This window comes from Corvus brachyrhynchos, unplaced genomic scaffold (genome assembly GCF_000691975.1).
Source record: "Corvus brachyrhynchos isolate BGI_N302 unplaced genomic scaffold, ASM69197v1 scaffold262, whole genome shotgun sequence".
Taxonomy (NCBI): domain Eukaryota; kingdom Metazoa; phylum Chordata; class Aves; order Passeriformes; family Corvidae; genus Corvus; species Corvus brachyrhynchos.
This window is the reverse complement of record NW_008236626.1, coordinates 2,075,631-2,100,675: the sequence shown is the minus strand read 5'-3', so window position 1 is coordinate 2,100,675 and position 25,045 is coordinate 2,075,631. Positions and strand designations below refer to the sequence as shown.

Here is a 25,045-nt window from a genome sequence, read left to right as displayed (position 1 = left end):
TCGCTAGAAAGAGCCAAGGGAATATTTGCATCACAAGACACTACACCTACAGGCAAAATCAAACTTCCTTCCCTTTTATTCCCACCTGGGTTGCTCTGATAGAGACAGTGTGGGGAAACACCGGGTTGCCCTTAGAGGTACATTAACACTGCACACAAAAACAAAGTCATGCTGCAGTTTAAAGCAGGAGAAGGTATGATTTCACAGAAACTTGTCCATGCTTGGAAACTCATAGTGAGGTAGTACTACACACAGTTCAGAGGAATGTCTCCACATGCACAGGGCCTGTCACACATTACTCACATTTCCTGAAACATCTGTCTGGGAGCTGACATCCAGGTACTGCCGGGGCAGCAGGGGGCTGGAGCTTTCCACAGACACGCTGCTGGCCCACAGGTCTGACTGGGATCCTCTGTCATTCACAAAGCTGTCTTTTAACCTGGCCAAGCTCTAAAACCACAAAAAGTCATGAGATGAGCTCACTTCTGCCCAAAGTACCTCAGCAGCTACATAACTTTAGCCTAACCCCATGACTCAGATCTGACCATGTTTGCTGTGCCCACTCAGACTCTGCAAACCCGAGGCCAGGCATGGCTGGTCTGCACCTCCCACAGCCATGGCTGAACTGCATTTTATACCTCTCACTTCCAGGATCTGAACAACTGCAGAGACTGCAGTCCAACCACAACACAGAACTAGTTTATATTAATAAAAATCTCAATTATGTATCTGAAATACAAAATCCTTAAATTACTTCTCAGAAATTCAATCTTCTAGCAGTGGTAACACAAAACACTATAAAGTCATCCTATTTCAATACCTGAATGAGGTCTTGTTTTTCCTTCTCCCCTGATGTGATGGCCTTCTTGAGAGCCTTCATTTCACTTAAAATAGCTTGTGCTTCATCAAGTTTGTAGCCACCTTGAGTATCAGACATTTTCCTGTCAATTCTGCAGAGAAATTTCAAAAAAACAGTGAGCTAACACTTAACAACCTCCAGTTAACTGAATCATCCTAGATGCGTGCATCTTGACATGGACTTTCAAGAAAAACACACTCCAAAGTGTAACAAGGACAACAGAAGGAACAAAGGACCCCACTCACCACTGCCTAAGTCACTCCACTCAGCAGTACATTAAGCTTCAGAACTCTGATTTCAGCGATATCATCATCTCTTTGACTCCTTAGGGAGGACAAAGGTGCACACAACTGCCCCAAAACAGTGCATTAGGGCAGACTGCTGCTAGCTGCCTTGTTTCTAACCTAGAGAGGATCAGCTTAGCCACCTATGAGAATTACCTTATTTTCAGTCATGATTTCAAAAACCAGGCACACACTCACATGCACAGATGTATTTGCTCGCACAACCTAATTACAAGCCACCTCATCCTTCCCTTTCCTCAAAGGAATTCTACCACAGTTGACCCTTATAATAAACATTTATCTAAAAGACGCCAGATGACTCGTCACACAAAGGTAAGTACCTCAAACTTTTCCTCCCCTTCCACTCCACCTCCAGTTTTTCCTCAGTGTCCTAAATCAATGGCTCTTGTAACTAAGACAACAGGCTGTCCTGTCATCCATATTGAGCAATACAGAGTAAAACAGAGCATCAGTTAACTGACGAGATCCTGGTTCAAAACCTTTTTGCCATGAAGTCAATCCCATACAGGCAGTGATCTGATAGAACTCCCCCATGGCTGTGTACTGCTTTCAGCCTAAAGATATTATCAGCAGCATATTTCAGCTTATGTTATTTAGGCAGCTATTTATAAATGTAGTGGGGGATGCATTGCAAGCCAGAGATGTTCTGAAAAAAAAGATCTTGAGAACACACTTACTTCTTCAGTGTTTGAAATCCATGCTCTTTGTACTGGAGCTCTTGCTTCATGTGAGCTACTTCTCTCTTGAGTTTATTAACCTGCAGCAAGGTGTCACATTTTTAAAATGATATTTTATATGAGTATTTAGGTGCAGCACTACCCATCCAATTCAAAACTTATTCAATGTAGACAGTTCTCTAAACGAAGTTTCCAGGTAATCAGCTCATCTCAAGAGCAGCAAGCAGCCCTGACTGCCTCCTCATCAGGACTTTATCACTGCCTACGGCTTTATCCAGTAGCTGCTATTGCACCTCTTAACAAGGGGCTCAAGGGAAGTACCAGCCACATAAGTGGAAAAGTTGAGAAAAATTCGAAAAAGACAGCAATGAAACACATATCAACTTTACTCAGAAATGTTTAAAACCTTCCCTGTCATTACAAAAACTGCTAAGCATCAGGACAGGAGTCACGCTGCAGCAGCTAAAGCCACCCTCCATGCTCCCAAACTAAAGGGCCCCACTGCACGAGTAATATAGCAGGATGATAATACACACTGTAAATCCACTGACCCTACAGCTTGCTGTTTTATATTCCTCCACAGAGGCCACACTGACCTACTTTACTTTAGTCCTTTCTTCCTCCCAAAGTGAGCTCTTAGTGAGAGCACACCCTCCCCTGCTGACAGCCTGCACTAAGCCCGGCACACAACAGCTGCCAGTCCCTGGGGAGGACCCGCAGCTCTCCAGCACTTGGCAGAGCCAACACGTGGCTTCACATCCCACAGAGGATCCTGCACTGCCAGCTGCCAAGCCAGGCTAAAGTCTAAGGTGAAAAACAAACCTGTTTCAAATTCCTAAGACTGCAATGTTAGAAAATTATGATAAATGACCTCCTAGATTAAAAATGGCAACATTAGCTCTTCCAACTGCTTTGGCATCTCCTTTCAGTATTTGCCATGAGGTCTGGAAATATCTGAACATTACTCATGGCAAGCAAAGGTCCATTCGTACTACTCACCCTGGATTTTGTAGTAGCAATCTCTGCTTTGAGGATCTCGGGGTCATACTTGGAACTCGATGATGAGCCAGAGAGCACTGGAACAAATACAGCAGCCAGTTTAGCAGCTCTGCCTTCCTCCCTATGCTTTTACCAGCCCCACCACAGACCGAGATCTCCCACCACTCCTGCACACCCAAATCTCCACATGTTGCTGGTGTAGGCCTGTTACCCAATTCCCACATCTCACTGCTCAAAGACAGGGAAAGGCAACAGTGCAGTCAAGTACTCCACAAAAAGTATAGACTGAAGGGGCCAAACCATGTCCTGCATCTCCAAAGTCAGGATTTGTTCCAGGTTAACACACTTAACTCAAACTCCCAAACACGTTCACTCCATTCTATAGTGTGGCCTCCTGCATTTCCAAAGGCATTTAACAGAACTGAAGGGACAGGCATTGCATGAAGGTTTACTTAGTAATTGTTTTCAGACTTCCTCATTGAGCAAACAACCCACTGAATGTTTAAAAACAAAGAGAAGCAAAGAATGAGAAGAAACTGAAAAATGTGATGCAAGCCTTTTCACAGCCTTGAGGACATGACCAGCCATACAATGTGTCACACCAGATTAAATCAATGTCCCATTAAGAGCAGAACTCTCTTCTCAGCAGCGGTTAAACCCCTTCTGCCTCAGAAGGTACAGAAGCTCCCCAATGTGCAATGTTGTTAGGGTAGCTGTAGGCAAGGGAGATACTTTGATCCTTGCAGCCATTAGTTTATGCCCTATAAAACATGGGAAAGCATTTCTAGTTATTTCTGTTTGGTTGTATTTTTCAGGACAGATCACATCTCGCCAATATAACTCATGTTCTCAGTGCACTGCTCTGGAACACCAGTACTTGGGTACAGTACTCCTAAGAAAAGACCAAACCCAGTTCTTCGGAGATGAGGGATGGGACCCTTGTCAAACAAGAATCCCTCAGCTGACAGAAAACTACTTAAAAATTTTTAACATCAGGCACAGGATTAGCTGGTGGAATTCTCCACCATCAGACATAACTCAAAAGAGTGAAGCAAGGGGAGGTCAGTCCACTGATGTGGCTGGCAAGAACACAGAAAATCTGCAATACTGAGGATTATAAAAAAATTCTGGAACACATGCAGGAAATAAATCCTGTTCTGGACATTTTCCAGCTCCTAACTAGTACCCCTAAGGAGGAAATACAGCATTCTAAAAACATTTCTGCACCAAATCTTGAAGCGACATTGGTATTGACGCTTTCTGTGTGATGAAGAATATGGAGCACAAACTGCTGTTCTTCACACACAGAGAGGCAATCCACCAACGGTGACTTGGAACATGGCATAAAACAGACCCTCAGCTCCACCAGACCGTCACTCAACTACCTGGGATACAAAACTACAAAAGGGCCTGGGAATACTATCCAAGATGGACCTTCTTGCCTTGTTTGTGTACTTTAAATAGGGGAATCAAGGAAAATACCATATAACTTAACGTTTTCACACAGAGCCAACCACCACATTTTTTAACATTTGTTGAAGCCCATGCAGAAAAATCTGCACGTTGACTCCAGTGACTGAGCCACACACAGGAGTGCTTCATAACAATCAGCCTTTACCAAACAGGTGCTGGGCAGATACTGCTTTTGGGACAAACTGATCAAAAGTGGCCAGTGACATGGCACATCATCCCAACACTCCATCCAAAGACCAGCTTCATGCCTTTTACTGTCCTACTGGGTGCACAGCTGAGGAAGTCACTGGTTAAGAGTTCACTAACTACTCACAGCTGGTCTGAGAGCCCAGTTTGTGCTCCCAAACATCGTGCAGCTGCCGATACTCCTGCTGGGCCAGCTCCAGCCTCTGCTGCTTCACTTGATAGATCTCCTTCTGCGCAGCAATGGCCTCCTGGGCCAGGACAAGGTAATCCTTCAGCATGTGCTCCTGCTCCCGCCGCCATTGCACCCGAGGGTCTTCTATCTGAGTAGTTTCTTGGAGAGAAAACAGAAGGTGGCAAGATCAACACAATGCAGGTTTGTTCTGCTGCTTGGAAAAGCTCCACCGTTTGTGACATTTTAAAATAGTCTCTTGCCCCATCCCTGTAATAAAAAAGTGGAATAAAGGTATTTTCCTTTTTTCTAAGGAGGTGACTGTTGATCCACAATGAATTCCAATGAGTTCTGCCATGCTGAATAGAACAATTCACAACAAAACTGTCATACAACTCTCCAGCTCCTCTGCTGCTGAAGCCACCCTGGTTCTGGCTCTTAAAAACATCCACCCAAGAACATGCACACATAGCTCTAAGAAACTGACACTGACTGTTAGACTTATCTTTATTGCAACTGCTTTATAACATTACTAATAAAATAGCTCTACTATTTCACTGTTATAAAAACTTTCAGAAAATATCATTGCCACATGACTGCATTATACTGCACCTGACAACATGAAAGCAATTACAACTCTGCCCATCCTCTTTGGCTGCCAAGAGGCTTTTATTGCAGAGGGGAAAGAAAACCTGCTCACTCAGATTCCAGAGATAAGTAAAAATAAAGTCTGATTAAATCACAAAATGTATTCATGAAAGCATCTTAAATGACATTATATGAACGGCATCTCAGAGTGGGAGTAAACATTTCCTTCAGGGAAAGCAGGCACAGCAGTAAATCACTGAAGAATATGGGAGGTGGAGTTTAGGGTAACATAGGGAATGCGGCCATGAGCAGTTACAGCACTCCCATCTCCGTTACCCCAACACAACCAGTACATTGCTTTCCAGGCTTCTAATCATGAAAAAGGCATAAGGTCACAGATATGCAGCTAGTCCTAATACTAATGAGGCAAATTTATTGTCAGTGTTTGTCTGTTCTGTGAAGAAGTGCCCAAAATATTTTTCATTTCTATTTCAAGGCTATTCCATGTTCTTGTTTGGAGCAGGTTCCAATATTTAGTCGACCAAGTGCTCTGAACTGTCTAAACCAACATGCTTGAATAAGGATGCCTAGTTACCACAGAATGAATAATTAATAGGAAGGACTTGCTTGAAACTATCAGTGGGAATCTAATCTGCATATCTTAAGAGCCTCTTTAAATATTTAGTAAAAGCTGCCAGAGAGGAAGGTACGAGCAGCTCTTAAGTGAGTCAGGCATAAGACCAACACTGCAGTACACAGGATGTGGGGAAGAGAAATTAGACAATATTCTTAGCAGCAGAACTAGAAATAAAGGGGTTTACCCAAGGGATGGACACTCAACCCTTTTCACAAGCTGTCTATGATCATGCTGAGGAGAAAATTAACTGGCTACTCCACCAATAAGTTGTTTTTAACAATATCTCAAGACCCAAAAGAACACATGGCACTTCAAATTGCATGGCAAAACTTGGAGAAGCCACAAAATACAATCAAAAAACCCCAGTATAGTTTGTAGAAGTATTTCAACAAAGAGTCCTTTACAGGTCCTGCAAGCAGAAGCAACATTTCAGCTGATATTACACTGAAGCTAAGTCTGGACCTGAAAAACTGCCCCAAAATAACTTGAGGAAAAAGCAGCTGCTTGTGCCAGCTGTAAGTGCTGATGCCCTCATGGATAGCACTGTGGTCTGTCTTAGAGAGAACAAAAGAGAGATCAGGAGGACACAGAATCTGTAAGATTCTGAAATCTCCATGCTCCTGCCTCGATTCTTGTCCCCAAATCCCATTTTCCAGATAACCATTACCCACACCCAGATGAAATAACTGCCTTTACTCCACAGTTGAACCAGAAGGGGAAAGTCTGCTGTGAGTTACCCAGGAATGCGCCCACATTCCCAGACATACAGCTTCCCTGGACACACCTGCACAGTCACCAGCAACTGTGACTTAGGGCCCTCTAATGTCCAGGATAAAAAGTATGTTGGCAAAGTACCCATGGCTCTTCAAGTCTGATTCAGGATACTGGGTCATCAGTCTACCCCAACACAAGTCTTCAGGCCTGGTCATTTCCAGTTTTTCCTTAGACTAGCAGCACGTTCTTCCTGTAATCCCAAAAAGGGTGGTGGAAGCTGCTGCAGGAAAATTCCTCTATTATAAGCAATGAGGAGGAAGACTGCAAAAGCCTACAATCCTGAGCAGCTCTGCGGGGTGGTGAAGCACTGCCAGTGCTCCAAGCCCATATAGAATCTGACCCAGGGAATGCTCAGCAGACAGCTCACACAGAGGATGGACAACACACTGAGGTATTGAAATGCTTTGGGCCCAGATTTATTCTAAATATTCATCTCAACCTTTTCAGTACTCACAGCACTAACTGTAACCCCTTGATTGCAGCTTTCAGCTTTGGTTTTCAAACACGTAAAACCAATCAATGAAAATGTTGGCCAAGGGCTCTCATTGAGCCCCAGCCACTGAAAAATACAAAATACATTCAGAAGTGAGATGAAAGAACTATAGAAACTCAGGCTATTACATCATTTGTTGTCTTGTGAATTCTTAATTTAATGTTGAGCTTGTCATAAATAAATCTGGTTGTTTGATGTTGGAGGAACGTAGTCTTACAGTGCTTGCATCAGCATCATTTCTTTGTGCAAATCACATTCCAAAGTTCTCCCAGAGAGACACACTCAAGGCTATATGCATTAATGCTGTATTAGGAATATTCTGGGTACTCAATTCCATTTAATTGTATTTTGTCTCAGAGAGGTGGTTACAATTGTTCTCCATCTCACTTCTTTTAATGGCTTATGGCTTTAGATTTAATTTAAGACTGTCCTTGGGCTTGTTTCTGAGAACTAGTCTCAAATACTTGTGCAGTATGAGCAAGACCCAGTATGGCTCCATCCCCTTCCCACCCTCGGCAATTCCTTCCTGCCAGGGAATCTGTGAGAGACCTTGGAGAGGAAGAAGGTTTTGGACACACTCCAGAGGATACTTCAACATAAACCACAAAGATGAGCAGCCTGATTAGACTAAGGTAAATGGATATATTCTGCTCTATCATGATTTGGATTAGAGCTGGCATAAGAAATATGTCTTGAGTTTGTTTCTCTTTTTTTTAACCTTTTAGCTGAAATTCTCATTTAAATATTGCAGCCTCTGACATCCCATAGAAGTGGAACTTTTAAAAATGAAAAGTTATTAAGCAGGTGTCAGCACAGTTTGAAGGCTTCTCTGCATGCCCCTGAATCCTGTGGTGCCTGTGAGTGGCACAGACCAGGGCAACTGCCCCAGATCTGCAACAGACCTTTGCATACTCACCCTGTGCCAACTCAAATGTATAAATAAGACCATGTTTGGTTTGTCCCAACTACATTCAATCATTTAGGTTGGAAAAGACCTTTTGGATCAGGGAGTCCAACCACGAACTTAACAATGCTGGAGTTTCTGCTAACTGACCAGGGGTCCAACAGGTTTCCATGTCCCACAGCTTCAGGTCAAGGCTCTTTTCCCATTCTTAGACTGTGAAACAGACACCAGACATGGTCTTACAGACCTGTAGGAGATCCAAATTTGTGCCTTGCAACATAGCACCTTCTAAAGCAAAGTTTCTCCACTCCTCTCCCCTGCAGATCTCCTTTGTGTGATTCTGTAGACTCGCCTACCCTTTCCCACTTTCCTATAAAAAGAAAAATCTGTGTCCCCTACCTCACAGAAAAATACTTAGGATGGAGCCATGTAAAGATACGTAAATCCAGTGACTTTAGGATGACATTGAATTCTAAATAAAAATATTTGTGTCACCATTAAATCTGGAAACTTCTGCTCCTTGTATTGCAGAGGTCAGTAGTTAGTGCTTTTTGGGAATAGGCTTTTTTCATTCTGCATTTTTAATACCCAAGAGAAGTTGCTAAAGCCTGAAAGGTGCAGTCTCAGGCCAGGTGAAGTTGTGGCAGTTTTGAAAAAGGGGAGGGTGTGAAAAAGAAGATACCCAAGGGGAAAAAAAAAATTCACCAAGGAAAGAAATGCACCAGATTTCCATACTTTTATTTTTTTTAAATCCTGTAATTTTCTAAAAGAAAAAAAAAAAGGTTTAAGTTCTCAGTTGAAGTCCTAGAAGTGGATTTTAAAAAACCCACAACTTCAAGGCACTTCAAGGCACTTTTGTCTTTTAAAAGTTTCTCTCTTAGCACAAGTTGCAAGCTCCCCTAAAAGGGCCTGGACATGGTTCTGCTGTAAACTTCTGGGCTGCAGCTGGAGCGGTTCTGTAAAGAGAATCAAAGTCACTGACTTATTTTGCTTATTACTTTTTCAGGGGATTTGTTCTAGCATAACCCATTACAGTTATTCTAGCAATGTCTGTAATGATATATCAAATACTGTATTTTCTTATAATTCAAATGAGCTTATAAAGTTAACTCTTCTGGTCTATCGAGCAATCTAGCAAAGGGTGTAAGCAGTGGCTTAGCTTGAGGATAAAGACACCACAAACCTGAACCCTGGACAGGATATCCCAAGCTTACTTGAGGGTTTTGTCTCCAGCAAAGGCAGTGTGAGCTCCTGCAGCCAAGGGAGCTACCCCTGCCAGGGGAATGGAACACAAGACCTTTGCACTGTTTCTGATGGTCTTGCCACAGGGACAAATTCCAGGCTAAGAACAAACTCCAGATCACTGCTACCCAGTTGGACTCCTCAGCAGAACCAAATCTTACAGAGGTGTGTCCATAGTACTGGCTTGAACATGGCTGCCAATTTGAAGACTGCAACCCAAAAGGTCTCAAATTCCTGTTTAGAGAGGGAAGTACTTTGTATGATGGAGAAGGACAGGATTTGATTTCACAAGCTGCAGATCTCACCTACTCTAAAACATGCTATTAGTAACTTTGTGGTTTTGTGTTCAGTATATTTTAATACAGGCACAAATCACTCTGCAAAAACACAGTGGCTTGTCACTTACTGGTATTGTGGTCTATGTAATAGACTCCGACCTGAGGGTCATAAGCTTCTTCCCATCCTAAGGGCAACTCATCACTGATGCAGTCAGCAAAGGTCAGTGGTTTAGTATACCTGAAATGCAAAATAACATTTAGCACAAATAAAAGAAAACTCCCATATGTCTGTTCCAAACAACTGGCCAGAAAACAAATGCCACAATGGCTTCAGTATCAAAAACAAACAGAGTTGAAAACTACTTTAAAGCTTTTGTTTTAATCAAATAATATACCACCACCTCTTCCCTTTCTCCAACTGAAGTTAGAGCAAGATGAATTCATTCTGACAGAGCTCCAGAGCCTTGCCCAGCTCAGCCAGTACTTGCTCGACAAAGGAACATTAAGAACTTTGCCAGAAACAATCCCTGTCTCTCAAGTGAAAGAACAAGACTGTTTGCAGGCAAATCCAGTACCAAAAATATGTAGACAAGAAGGAACAAGATGAGAAATGCAATTTGCATAGCATGAATAAGTAAGACTGAACAATCAATAGCAAGTGCTGAGGACTGTGGGACCACTTGTCATGCAACGTCTCTCATTTGCATTGCAATATGCTGTGTTTCATTAATGACAAACGAGATTAGTTTCTCAGTATCATGAAAACGTGTAACCCACTCCGTCCAAACAAGGAAGTATTTCCACAGCACTGCTCTGATGAGTTTTTCTATTACAGACCACATCCAGCAACACTCTGAAGGCTTGTATGGCTAAACACAAAGCTTAGAGTACCCACTCCTTGAGTGACCCCACAGATTTTAATCACCGAAACCACGTCCCTTTCCTCCCTTTGATTAGGAGTTAATGAGGTTCAGCTTGCACCAACAAAACTACAAACCAAACAGCACTGCAGGGAGGCACAAGCCAGGAGGAATTAATCTTGCAGGTGCCTTACATCCCCAGCTGCCAAATGCACAATATGCCAGAGGCCCATCGATCCATCACACAACCCCAGTGCTCTGCATGGTGTCTGTGGAAGGAGGGCCGTGACTTCATGTTGGGGGCTGAGTCTGACTTCCCAGAGAAGCCCTTGTGGCAGAAAGCACAGGACACACTGTACAACACCACAGACCCTCTAGGCAGGCACACACAGAGCAAAGGGGTGAACAAGCACACACAGAGCTGCACCCAACTCTGCCACACGCAAGCAGCACGTCACAGGGAGGCAAAGGGGGACACAGAGCAGGTCTGCAACCCGCTGCAAGAGACTGAACAGGTTTCCAGCAAGTCTTCCCCATCCAAAGGTAATTGAGGAGGGCTGGCAGACAAAGAGGTTTACTAAGTTCTGAGCAGACATCATCTGGAGGCACTGAGCAACCAGCCGGTACTCCCATACTAACATCTTACAGTCACTCATTGTTAAGAGGAATTTTAGGAAAAAAGTCTCCAACCAGAAGGGGTTCAGCATAAAATCAACATTTAACAGCTAATGTAATTCCCCCCTAAATATGACCCATAAGTTTGGTATGCAGTAAGAATGGGGTGGGAACATTTTTGTAAAAGCCATGTAAGCCACTAACACCTCTAATTTACCTGCTGTTGCATTTCCCTTTCAACACACTGCCTTTGCCATACAAAGCAGTGTTTCAACCACTATTTTCTCAGAAAATTTCAATTTAATTTAAAGCTCTGCAGTGCAAAAGAACTCGGAGCTTCACAAAATACAATTGTGAAACTTTTTCAATGAAGTTTCACTGAAGGGGTTTATTTTTACAGTTCTTAATCTAGACTGTGTACCAAAAGTGTATTTGTATAGAAAATAGATTATCTGAAAATAAAATAGAATCTCAATGCTTGTGATTTGCTATCCCTTATCCCATGCTCTTCCCTGTGGATCAAGCTGTTTCCCCAGCCTGAGTACCCAATATGTGCTGCTCTGAGTTGATCAAACCAGAGATGCACAAGGGTAAAAATGCAGAGCAAGGTCAGATAGAAGCCACTCTTTGGAGATAACAGAGATGAAAGCACCGTAGCAAACGTGTCAGCAATGTTAAGTTAAACACCAGGGTTAACACTTTCACCCTCTCTGAAAATGGCATCTGCTTTTATTTAACGATAGCAGTTCACGTGGAAGCAGGACAGGTAGGGAAGAGGGAGGGCACAGTGCTAAATGCTGAACTAGGTGGACCTCCTCCCATCCGTGAGAGGGGCACAGTCATGCTGGGATCATAGAACCATGAAATACGCTGAAGGGACTCACAGGGATCATCCTGTCCAGCTCCTGGCCCTGCACACACACCCCAACAATCCCACCCTGTGCATCCCCAAGAGCGTTGTCCAAGCGCTCCTGGAGCTCTGGCAGCCTTGGGGCCACGATCATTCCCTGGGGAGCCTGGGCAGTGTCCCACCACCCTCTGGCTGAGAAAACTTTTCCCCTATATCCAACCTAAACCTCCCCAGCTCAGCCTCATGCTGCTTCCGTGAGTCCTGCCACTGGTCATGGGAGTGAAGACATCGGTACCTGCCCCTCTGCTTCCCTCACGAGGAAGTTGCAGACCACAATGAGGTCTCTCCTCAGTCTCCTCCTCTCCAGGCTGAGCAAACCAAGTGCCCTCAGCCACTCCTCACACAGCTTCCCCTCCCAGACCCTCCACCATCCTTGTGGCCCTCCTTTGGACACTCTCTAATGGTTTAATGTCTTTGTTAATATTGTGGTGCCCACAGCTGCCCTCAGGAGTCAAGGTGGGGCTGCTAGGCCACAGGAAAGCCAAGGGGTATTTTCCAGTGCATCATTTGGCTAGTAACACCCTAAATATTGCTGTGAATTGGTGGCATGATTGCTGTTCTGCCACTTCTGTAGAGAGCTTTGTAAGAAGAGGTGCAATTCCATCCTGGGTCTGCAGTCCCCAGCACTGCACACCAGCTTCCCTTCAGCCCCACAGAGCGATTAAACCAGCAGCCATGCACCTCCCACGTCCCAGCTACAGTGCTCAACATTTTTGGTGAGTGATCCGAGCAAGAATCCCTCAACATGGAGCAGTAATTAAACCCACACTTAAAGCACGTTACATGAGGGTGTGTGGCAGACATAAAACATACCTCAGTAAATTAGTTTGAATTACACACTGAGTGGAGTTTCTTGCAGAATTCTGCTCAAGAATCACACCTAACATTAATATTAAACGCTTTCTTGGTAAAAAACAAAAACCAGTGTGGAGCTGCACTACCAGCCCTAGGTCTTGGGAATACTTTCATCAGGGAATGGCACTGTAGTGCCAACTTCAGTGCTCCAAAGTGTAACACCAAACTTATAAAGCTTCTGTTCAGCTTTTGTCCAACCCTATTTTGTTAGAAGCAGCTGAATTCCTTATAAAAGTGCTCAGAAACTGTCAGATTCAATAGGAAGCCAGGACCAAGCAACTGAAGGATGCTTATTCCTATTTTCCATATGAAATGCAATGCATGAACTACATCCAGCCAGTTCTTTCAGTTAGAGTTTTGGAAAAAGGAAAAAAAGCAAGGCAGGATCAGCCTGCTATAGCAATGACACAAGCCAACTGGAGACTTGCCAGTTACTAGGGCTCAGAAACAGACAATTATTTCACTTTTGAGTCTCATATTTTCAGCATATCTCACAAGGAGCACCCATCACCAAGCACAGACTAGTGCCCTCCTCCATGGCTGCCCACAAGCTTCCAACTATCCCATTTGTACAGAGGAGTAATCTGTCATTCAACTAGCAAACAGAAGAATAATTAGTTTTCTGACTAAGAGTGTAATTCCATTTGTTATAGACAAAATAGCTATTTCCCCAAGTAACTGCAGCTTCACAACCATATTACTTGCCTTTTTAAGCTCCTTTCCCTAGTTGTTTTGGGGAAAACTGGCACAAATCAAAGTAGCAATGGTACAATTAGATGAAAGACATGTAATATGTTGTGTAGCAAGCCTTTGAATACAGCATAGAAAGAAAAAAGAGATTATTTCCTTGTTTTAAGATATGATTTTAGGGGTTGTTATGAAGACTAAACTAAACCAATTTTCCAGAAGGGGTCCAAAAATGCAGTGTCTCCCTGAGCATACTCACAATGACAGATTAAAGAGCAAAAGGAGAAGCTTCTTTCTCACAGCAGGACATGATTTAGTTAGTGCATTACTGCTGCATAAAACAGGACTGTACCTCTGCATGTGGGAAGTTAAAGCCAGGACACATCTGCAGGACTGTTCCTTTGAAACGTCTCCTTTACAATTCACAAAGCTTCCTAGCTGCCTTGAAAAAATCTCATCAACTCAGTCAAACCACATTACCACATAACAGGTCCTCCCTGTAGCTGGACTCAAAGCAGCAATGCACAAAAATGGACCCCTTTCACCACTGTGCTCATAACTAAGGAAGGAAACCTGCAAAATGGTTTGTGCATTCCTTGCCCTCCTTCCTCAGGGAAACCTTCAGATTCACTCACCCAGTTTTCACAGGAAAGCAATGCACCCAAAAATTCAGAAAATCCTGACTATGACTTCTGATCTCCAGTCACAAAGAGGGAATCAAGGGGGCAAACTTAAGGTCTGTACACACAGCACTTTTTATGAAACCCAAACTGGCCTAGTTAAAAGAGATGACACTTTGGGACAAGAGTTTGTTTGCATCTTCCAGCCATGTTCGCTTTGCTTTGACACCCATCAGACATCAGTTAGACCCGAACTACTCCTCAAGTGCTTCATCTGCTTCTAAGACAGAGGCTGAGCTTAGTATAGGACCTCTACAAGAGAAACTAGCCTGAACTAAAGAAGATACTTTTAAATCACAGCCTAACTCTGGCCTTCTAGCTCACCCAAAAGTCACCCTATGTTCACCTCATAGGAACTCACCCATATACCACATTCATCACACCTGTGACTGCCATTCCCCCATAGGTATGTTTTAATTGGGGTCATTATTAGGAATATTTAGTATTTTGAAAAAGACACATCAACCTACATTTATCCACTTCCATCATATTTTCTTAGCTTCCAGTATGCAATTTTTAAATTCCATTTCATTCAAGAAATTCAAATTTACTTGAACAAGTGCAGCTGCTCACAAGGACACCTGGAAAACAGATATCCACAGCAACCACCACACACAGCAGGTGAAGGTCGCTGTTTCAGAAACTAATCCTGGTAACAGAGGTAAAAGAGAACAGCATCACCCAACTTCCTAATCTGAGGAGCATCTGACAGTCTTCAGGCAGAGGCAGGACAAGGGTAAAGCCACTGCTCACCCACCAGCTGTGGTGAACATTCCAAGACACTTCCATCTTTGCAAAATGTTTGCCCACAGTAGCTCAACTATTTGTACAGCAAATGATGTCCAAATCCCACTCCCACAGCAGGAAATAGAAAGTCATATTATATTAAAATGAGAAGGGTTTCTGTATTTCTTATTTTTCATCACCTCCAGTTTCTATCACAGATAAAACTGAAAGCCAATGTTATCATGTGCAAACAGTATTAAATGGAAGCTTGCTCATCTTAGATTCAGAAAGCCTTTCTATATTCTTTAACTCCACTGTTGTCAATCAAAAACCTCATTACACAGGAAACCGAAGGCAAATAATCCTTGTATAACCGGTTTTTGATTGACAGAAGGTTTGTTAAACATGGCTGTACAGAGGTTCCTGGCAGGAGCTGGAGATGGGCGACCTGTGCCACTTACAAATCTGGAGTTAATACCACAATGGTAACAGAAATCAATTCTGAACTTCCTAAACCAAGAAATGTTATTTTTGTAATTACTGCATTTCAGTATCAACCTACCAGGTACCCTATGGGGGCCTACAGCAGTAAACCACGCCCACGAGCAGCTCCTGGTGAGGCTCACAGCCATGAGGACATAAGTGCACATAGGTAGATGTGCACTCAGCAAACACTGTGCTTGGGTCATGGAGATGAAAAGGTTTATAAACCAACAGTGCAGTGGCAAGCTTCTACACCATGCATAAAACCACCTAATCCCTGTGTTTGCAGGGCTCCTCAGACCCTGGAACAAAGTAAAGCCATTTAAACAGGGGAGCCTTATTTTAATCAGTTCAGCACAGATCACATGGCCTCGTATGAAATCCTTCATGACTCTCTATGGGCGAGAGCACAGACCAGGGGATTTCCCAGTTTGCTGTACCTACAGCAGCAGCTCACGGCACAAGGAACAAAGGCAGCACCTGGATCGCTCAGGACCATCATGTCAGCTCCTCTTACAGCTACAGCACGAGCCACCAAACCCTGACAAACACCCTATCAGCCCTGCTGAGCTCTCCCCTTCCCTCCTGCACTCACAGGTACACATCTAGTGTGTGGGGCACCCAGGCCTCATGGGCAAGAAGTCAAGCCAGATGACATAATTATGAGTTGTGGCAGATGCTTCCACTCATACCATTTCTCTTACAAAACCAAATAGTTTTTCAACCCAGCATTTTGCAGGAGAACCTTGGAGTCAGATTTTATTTTCAATGGCTTCTATGCTTCAATTTTATTTTTTCTTTACACAGCATTTCTTCATTTCTTGTTTGAATAAAACTCAGTGCTCATTATGTATCAGGATGTGCTGCACAGACCAGGATAGGAAATGAGCTAAAGGCACCTCAGGTCCAGCTGTGACACTGGGGTAGCTGTAGATAAGGAGTTTTGAGGAACTCAAACTTCCAGCAGAGCTGCTACTGGAACTCAGAAGACTGCTGCAAGAATCCCTGCCAGGAGGCTCCACATGATGACATACAAGCTTCTTTGTTTTTAATGAGGTCATCCCATTCTCAAGACAGATGATGATTATTTTTAAACTTTAGCACAGAAAAACCTATCACTTTGCTGTAGTCCTAGAAAATTTGTCTGCAATCTCCTCCTCACAAAGCTTTTAAAAATAGACTCCTACACATTTATTACTCAACTTGGTGATCCAGCCCTCAAACACACCGGGGCTATTCATCACTATAGTAACTATTTTCCCTGGGAGCATCTTCTCTCGCTGCAGGGAGGATTGCCTTTGGAGGCTGGGGGTGTGGCCATGAAGAGGCCCTGTTTTATGATCTTGCTGGCAAAGCTTTTCTCCCCCCATCTCCACACACCTGTGCATGACGAAATGCTCCGTTGGATTCCCACTCCAATGGCAGTTTAGGCAAGAGGCGATGGGAACAGCTCACCCCTAACAGCCAGGATCCTCAGCAGTGACACAGCAAGCAGCTCCAGGCCAAGTGACACCTCAGTTGCACCAAAACCTCACCAACTGCAGGGGAGTTGGAGGGGGAGACCTCTAACACCCAGAGGAGCAGAAAAGCCCAATTCAGGACCACCATCAGCAGAGGGGAACCATGAACAGGAATGTGCTTGCCAGGTAACAAGGAGAAGCTTCTAAGAAGTGATCACAAATTTCAAAAGTATACTCCAAGGAGTCTAATGAGCGATCAAATATGACATTTCAAAGTTTTGGAAGGCGGACATTATGCCAAGACCCACACAAAGGCCCAGTCACCTTGAACTTATAGTTGCCTCAAACACAAGTCATTTCAGTGACTGCCAGTGTGTGGTCCTGGTCTTGCTGTGAATAAAGGGTAACAGGGAACGAAATTACACTCTTACGGTAAAATGGGGTCAAGTCTGAGAAAAACAGCGTATTTGAGGCAGTAAGTATAAACCAAACAAATTTGCTTAAACTTCAACATAAATATTACCAAGAGAAATGGCTTAAAATAAACAACACATCTACTCAAACTGCAGAGCTGTTTGCTTTTCAGAAGTGGTTGCCTTCGTTGCCGTGGTTATTGAGCATCTTCTCAGCCTCCCGAAGAGCTCTTTCATCTTGTATTTCCTCCTGACCCCTGATGCTTCATGCATTCGGCCACCTCTAGGATACGCAGGTACAACATCTATCTTCAGAGCTCATTTTCCAAGCTATCATAATTTTAAACATTTTTATTGACACTCAAGAACTCAATGATGTTCTTTGGCCAGGCCCTGAGGGTAACCTCTGTACCTCATTAAGGTGATCTTGAGCTGTGTGTAATTTGCCAATTAGACCCTCTACTGCTTTCACATGAGCAGGTAACACCCAAATTCTTCTTTTATACTGAAATTAGTCACATACTGCCCAAGTAGATTCTCCACAAAAGAAATCAGGAGACACCAAAGACACCTGCAAGTCAGGCACCAGTCTGTATTTCAGGTATTCTGAACACAAATGCATTTATACCTTTAATAGCAATACATTTCTATTAGTCAAATAGATTCACAGAAGCATTAAGCTATATAATACACACAGTTTATGACCCCATCAGGCACAAAAAGTATGCCTAAAACACCAGTACAGTCAGCTGCTTGTTTGTTCTATCCACATCTGAAAAGGCTTGCACGTTTACAAGCTCTACTTTGCACACACTGACAGTCTGTTTGCCTGTGTATTTCTTTTCAGTACAGATCATTTACCTCTGGAAGCAAAGAACAACTAAGTTATTTGCAAGGAGAAGGCTATCAAAAACCACTCGAAGATTTTAGATCATTCCCAGTGATTAACAAACCGGTTCTGCAAGCAGGAGGTCAGTCATACCTTCTTAATCACTCAAATGCAAAAATTCCTGGGATAGTTCAAGGTTAAAAAGTCAGGAAATGGGAGATGAGGCTTCTCACAACATTAACTTGCCTGCCAGCCTCTATATCCTGCATGCTTTCCTGAACCAATTAAGCAGAAAATATATAAAAGAGTGAGGTACAACTTGATGAGAACAGTACAACACTACTGAATAAAAAACATGCAAGAGTTGGAATTTAACCATGCAAATAATTCAAACATCTTTAATTTTAAGTAGCTGAAATTGGTTTTTAAGTTTGCTTTCAGATCTTCTAGGATGAGAAGCAGCCTTGTCACCTGCACAGCCTGAGTAGACTAACTAAAAATAAGTCAGCTTGCTCTTCACTTGGAAGCTCAACTGTTCTTGAATAAGGGGACTGGTCACTTCAGAGTATGGGGTAAATTGCCTACCAAGCATCCAGAGCAGTCAGACTAGTTCCTTGACATATTTGGGAGATTATGAACGGGAAGGCTCATCTCTGCTCTCACAGCCTGCATTTTTTTTTTTGCAGCAGTTTATATTGGCAAGATGCCTCAAGATAAGGAGGTGTATAGGACAAACTCCCCCCACAGTACAGCTCCTAGAGCAGGGAACCAATAGCTACTGTCAGAAAAAGATAAATATTTGACATCTCAGCAAGGAGGTAAGTATGGAACGATTGCCCTACCTCAGCATGCAGGAACACGTGCAATGCAGTGAGCACTGGGCTGACCATAGGGACAGGGATGATGGGGAACAGACTGGGGATTCACTCCACAACTGGGCTTCATCAGACACTGAATTTACACTTCATGTACAGTGATTACAAACTGAACTCTTTCAGAAGAAAAGCATGCTGCTGTACTTCTCACCAGTGTGTTCTATCCGTGAACAGCAAATGCCTCCTGCAACACTGTCAGCTCCTTTGCCCTTTATTCACATGACATTTGAAGTGACAATAGACAACCCCAGGATGGCATCACTAGACTCATCTAATCTCCCCAGTGCAGAAAACAAGCACTGCTAGTATGGAAACCTATTTGGAAAAGACAAGCGAAGCACAGGAGATTGTTTTACATGCACATGGTTTGCATGCTGCTCCCTGGTTCACCTCCTGCTAGCACTGGGCTAATTGCTCATCCATACAGCAGCTTTGGCAGGGCTGCCTGCTTGCTCTTTCTGCATTATAAACGTTCCGACTGAGTTATACAGCTATTTGATGGTCCCAATCCCAAACAGGCTCTCTGGTCTGCACCCTTGCAGAACACAGTCTAGGCAAGCAGCAGGGCATCACCAGAGCATCTTCTGCTCCTTGCCCTAAGTCAGATCAGCTGTAGCCGCTCAGCTCCTATGCAATGCCTAGTTCAGAAAACATCACAGGCTCTGATCTGACATCAGCCTGCCACCTCAGAAATCATGGCCAGATAGAGCAGAATCCTGCTGCACAGAGGAAACTACCAAGTCACATGAACCATCCCCAAGGGGTCTCAGGGCACTCACAGGGCCCCTGCAATGCCACTGGAAACTCAGCAGTACCAGGTATGAACAGGAGTATTTCTGGCTGCCTGCAAGAATCAGAGGAGATGCCTGGTCAAGATGGTATCAGAGCAGTGAAGAACACAGAAGAACAAAAATCCTTCTGCTTGAAAAGCAACTGTGAATTCAAGATACAGAATACTTACCTGAGCATAAGCACAGCCGTGCAGACTGTAATCCATGCCGTTCCTGCAAGAGGGGCAAACCAAAATTATTTCAACAGACTCAGCCTTGTGAGTTAGCACTGAGGAGAGCCTTTGGAAAAGAAAGTATGGCAACTCACTTCTGATCCAAAGAGAAAGCCCAGGTTGCACAGCCCTCAGCTCATGAATGCAGCACTGCTGAAGCACAGAAGCACCTGGAATTCACAATATGAGCTTTACGACCTGCTACTGCTGCTGTAAGTGTTGAGGCAATGTGTTCTCAGACCCTGAAAAGCCATACTGTATAAAAATGAACAGAAATGTCAGAACAAGAACAGATGTCCAGAACAACCTTGTGAGAACAAAGCTTTAGGAGATGTAGGGTTAGAAGGTAAGAGTATAAAATTAATAGGTTTAGTATCTTTTTCATCCAAAGTAACAAAGCCTTGATTTACCATGTAGTTAAGCCACAAAAAAAAAATCATGCCAAACTGTGCAAAGCACTAAACATAGCTCAGTACTTCACACATTGCAAGGAAGTCGATACAAATCAACAACTATTGAAGGCTGCTCATGCATCTGAGGACAGCAAAAGTGAGATTTGCATCACCAAGTGAGTTTGATTGATTTACTCTTACAAACATCGTTCATTTTTAATGATCACTATGAACATACTTTGCCAACAGATCAAACTTGTGTTAACATGGAAGTTATAATGCCACTTGCTCTCTTGCATTCCCTTTTCCCACCTATCTTGGGTAGTTTAAAGCCCACTTAACAGTCCTTCTGCCAGCTCAGAAGTGGCACAAGCTAGCTGAGGATTTGGTTTTTCAGTTATTCCTCAGCTCAAAACAGACAGCATTTCTTTCCAGTAAGCAAAGACTCAGCATACATATCACTTCATCACTGCTGCTCACACTTCATGCTCCAGATACGTGTCAGAGACACACCTTACATAGTCTCATTAGTAATATTTAGCTACTATTTTACTTTAGTTTATGACCAAGAGCACAGGACCCTCCTTCCTTCCAAAGGAACAATCCTCCTCTTTTCAGTGTAACCCTGCTGAAGGTGGCTAAACCCACAGATTGTTTGTGTCTTTTTCCTATCTCTGTACTCCCCTTCTTCCATACGTATGTAGTAGCTACGTGCCTCAGTCAAGCTCCTGGCTTGTCTGACAGCAGAGACACCAACTTCACTACCACCATCCTAACTGCTCCACATTGAAAAGTGAAGGAGGTGAATCCCAACAAACAGGTTGCATTTCATCCCAGCTTTACAAGCCAGATAACCCCAAAGAAAAAGGCCAGAGATACCAGATTTGTCTTAATCAAGTATTGTGGCAAACAAAAGCTGAAGCCACGGCACGAAGCTCAGAGCAATGAAGAAGCTGGCCAGCAAGGCCACCAGCTTTGACAGAAAAGGTGTGTTCACACCATCCTGTGCTTTGTTCAGAAGCAGGCTCTGGACACGCAGCACAATCTCTGTAACCCCACTAGATACAGCACATGGCCTGTACCAACCCTGATAACTCTGCCACTCAACAGGAACACATACTATTTCCACAGGAACATCAGAGGTGGTGGCAAGACTACTCATTGCAGTCCTCAGCAAGCTGATTCAGCTCATTCGACAGGGAAATGAGTCTTCATGTACTAAGCAATGGGACTGCCCCCGTCAGCAGGGGCAAGTTCCACCTCCCTTGGGCTGAGGCCACACCTTTCCACAGGACCTAGAAACAAATGTCCCAAGGTCATTAATACACATCCAAATTCCTAGTACACACCTAGATCCTCTAAAACTGAAAAAAAAAAAACCAACCCTGAATTTCTTAAGTGAGATAATGTTTTATGCAAATGCCCTAAGCTAAGCATTTAGAAAGGAATTATTGAAGACACCAGTAAGTGCCTGAATTTCTTCAACACAAACACACATTACACAAGGGTATGTTCCTATAGCCATGGAGAAAGACAGGTTTTATTCTATCCTTGTCAAGAGGAAAAAAAATCCACCACAAACCAATGAATTTAAAGTATCTGCTTCCAAAGCTGCAGCGCAGCCTCAGCAACTGAAGTGCCACAGTTACAATCAAGCTGCAACAATACTTAGATTTCTTCAGGAACGCAGCATTTTTCATTTTACAGCACATATTCATAGTAGTAAGTGTTGATTACTTTTTTTCACTAGAAGGATTGCTTTATCTGTACAGTGTCACTTTCCTGGGACATGCTTCAGGATTAGAAGCACCCAAAAAGCATCTTAGAAAAGGATCAGTTTCTAGGAGATGCAGTTATTTAACCTGAATTAGCATGTGACTGTACAAGTACACGTGCTAGCACAGGGGAGAGAGGGAGAATTGTGTTGGATCCACAGCACAAAGACATCTGCAACTGAGCCAGGCTAATGGTTTGTTACTTCTGTAAAAAGCATCTCTCCCACCTTACAACCTACACAGCTTTTCCTTGCTCCTCTTCCCAGACCAGCAGCTCTGCACCCTCCAAGCCCTCCCACAAGCTGCTTCAGTTCAGTAGAGCAGAGCAGCACCCAGACCGTCCTGACCGGTGCATTCCCAGTTGGGTTAGGGGGACTCAGCAGTGGACAGCATGCCAGGACAGAGGAGCATCAGGAACAGAAGCAGCACCGGGGAAAACCACAACCCCCCGTGCTGGTTGTGATGAGCTGTCTGGCTGCTCAACACATTTCTGGGCTCCAAACCCATAGATAAGGTTCACCTGCCACAGAATCATAATTAAACCTGCTCCTCTCAAGCGGCCCACCTCCTCCGGCTGCCAGCACTTGCCTTGCTACCACCTTCGGGCTCATTATTACTTATAAATACACAGAAACAGTCAACTCCAGAAGCCGATCCCTTCGATTCACGCAGCCTGGGCCCCCCGGCAGCCCTTGTGGGGACAGCCGGGCTGTGGGGAAGCATCTCCCGGACCCGTGGCCGGGGCCGTGCAGCCGCAGCGCTCGCTGTCAGCCCGGCCGGCCGGGCGCTGTGCGCGGAGGAATGTGCTCCCTCACTGCACCTTTTCATCTCGATAAGGATTTTCAAGGTCATGTTCGCTCCCCTGCCCGCTCCTCCCCGGCTCCAATGAAATCCCAAGCACGCAGCCCTGGGCCCGGTGCTGCTCCCACCCTCGGCGTCTCCCGGACACCGGCACAACCTGTCGCATTCCTGGCGGCAGCACAGCCCACCCTTCCCTCCGCCGGCACCCGCTCTGCTCCCGGGGCAGCAACACCTCTGTCCCTGTACTGCAGGGCTGGGAGAGCTCTGCAGTGAGCCTTGTGACCGCCACGATTAACACTTCTGAATTAAATATTCCAAATAAAACCAGGTTCCAGTCTGGGCCAATGCCTAATCAAACTCACGGGCCAGGAGAGGGGCTCTAGTGGTAGCTCAGGCTGTGCACACTGAAGCACTTGGCTGCACGATCTGCTGAGCCTGTCTTCAAGGGCACTGCGTGGGGACTGCCTTTGGGACAGCCCCTGTCCCCACAGCCCCAGAGCAGCCAGCCAAACCAGCCCAGCATCAGCAGCCAAGGGGGAAGAGCCGCTGCCAGCCCAGGGCTCAGGGAAAGGCAGAGGTGGTGGCACTGGGCCTGGGAAGCCCTTCTCCTCCGGGCACAAAGGATGCAGCCCCCTCTCGTATGCCCAGCACTCATCACTGCATGGATACAAGAAGCTTAAGGACCCGCATACACTCCCTACGCCACACAGGATTTTTAGGGAGCTACTGGAGAATCACACACGCTGCCAGCTTACAAAGCCAGCTAATTATACAATCTGTTAAGCATGTATGCGCACACAACAGTGCTTTGAGTCATTAGAGGACGGGATTTATACTTCACTGCACGCATCTTGCTCTTTGTGAGTGCGTGCCTGGATACAGCCAAAATGAACACAAGTATCTGGAATGTCTGCAGCTCGCAGGCCAGCGCATCTGAATACAAAGCTGAGCCCTGCAAGGCTCAGACTGGCTGCCGTGACCCTCAGTTGCACATATCACTTCCCCAAAGATGGGTAAAATCTTTACTGCCTTTTTTATCACTCTGAGCATCTGGAAACAGACTGCAGCATAATGTTTAAGCCATATTCTGAAGCTGTAATATAGATGTTAGAGAGGACACAGCAGCAGTGCAGGTGATGGGTTGTGAGGACAAAGAGCTCGACATCAGAGCCCCACAATGGGGTTGTCCTGGGTTTAATCCCGGCAGAAGGGTCAGAGGGACCGTGGTTCCTATGGCAGCAGCAACTCCTCAAGGGTTGAGCCCACGCCAGATGGAGATCCCTGTCCTAGGTGTTTGCCAGACAGAGAATGCTGCAGCACACCAGAGATGCCTGCTCCCTTCAGTCATCACCAGTTCATTTCCTGGTGCCCAGTTTTGCTCTGCAAGGCAGCAGCTCTCCTCGGAGCACCCCAGGTGAAGTGCCCAGCGGCCCCAGGTCTCGGTTCAGATGAGGGCTCCCTTCCACACTGCACGTGGCCAAATCATCCAGGTGCTTCTTATGCAAAAACTGAGAGCATTAGCTATGTTTTTCATGGATTATATGATGTTTCTGGCAATTCTTGAATTTCTTCTGCTGAGGATTTCACTTCAGCTTCCCAAATCGCTAAATATCCAGCATAACATGCCAAGGAGCTCTAACCACCCCAACTGGCTTCATCCACTTATCATGGCTACATCCTGTGGACAGCCCTATCCCAAGCAATCACATACCTAGAGCTTATGCTAACTTTCAGAAGGATGTATTTGGCACTGGATTTTCCATTTTTACCTTCTATGTATTGCCATACTGCCTATTATTTAATGTGAACTCCAAAATAGGATTTTAAGCATTTGGTGCATAAGGCACAGAATATTATTTTGGGGCTTTGTAACAAGTGAAGCCAAACCACCTCCGTTTTCACATGTCTTTTCTTCCCTGCAAGTTGAGGGAAGCAGCAGAAGGCACAAATCTGTAAGAGCCTCAGCTTTGTCTTGGAAAATAAAAGTTGGTCAAAATAAGATCTTAAAATCTAGTAGAGGCCACACAAACCTAGCACAGTAGGAAAATCACATTTCTTTGTGTTGTGCCATATCGAACCCCAGCTCCTGTTCATCTG

The 25,045-nt window shown here is 44.5% G+C and overlaps 1 protein-coding gene across 1 annotated transcript in view; it reads right to left on the bottom strand.

Annotated features, from left to right (window-relative positions):
- The window catches only part of WWC1 (WW and C2 domain containing 1), a 47,157-nt gene extending 27,002 nt beyond the window's left edge, over positions 1-20,155 (bottom strand). The window contains exons 1-8 of the mRNA XM_008644210.2: positions 20,076-20,155; positions 19,939-19,981; positions 9,713-9,822; positions 4,627-4,830; positions 2,841-2,917; positions 1,842-1,921; positions 821-950; positions 304-450 (exon numbers count right to left, since the gene is read on the bottom strand). Coding sequence (XP_008642432.2) covers positions 304-450; positions 821-950; positions 1,842-1,921; positions 2,841-2,917; positions 4,627-4,830; positions 9,713-9,822; positions 19,939-19,946 — 756 coding nt within the window. The 5' untranslated portion in view covers positions 19,947-19,981; positions 20,076-20,155. The remainder of the gene's footprint in view (positions 1-303; positions 451-820; positions 951-1,841; positions 1,922-2,840; positions 2,918-4,626; positions 4,831-9,712; positions 9,823-19,938; positions 19,982-20,075) is intronic.
- Positions 20,156-25,045: the final 4,890 nt, after the last annotated feature.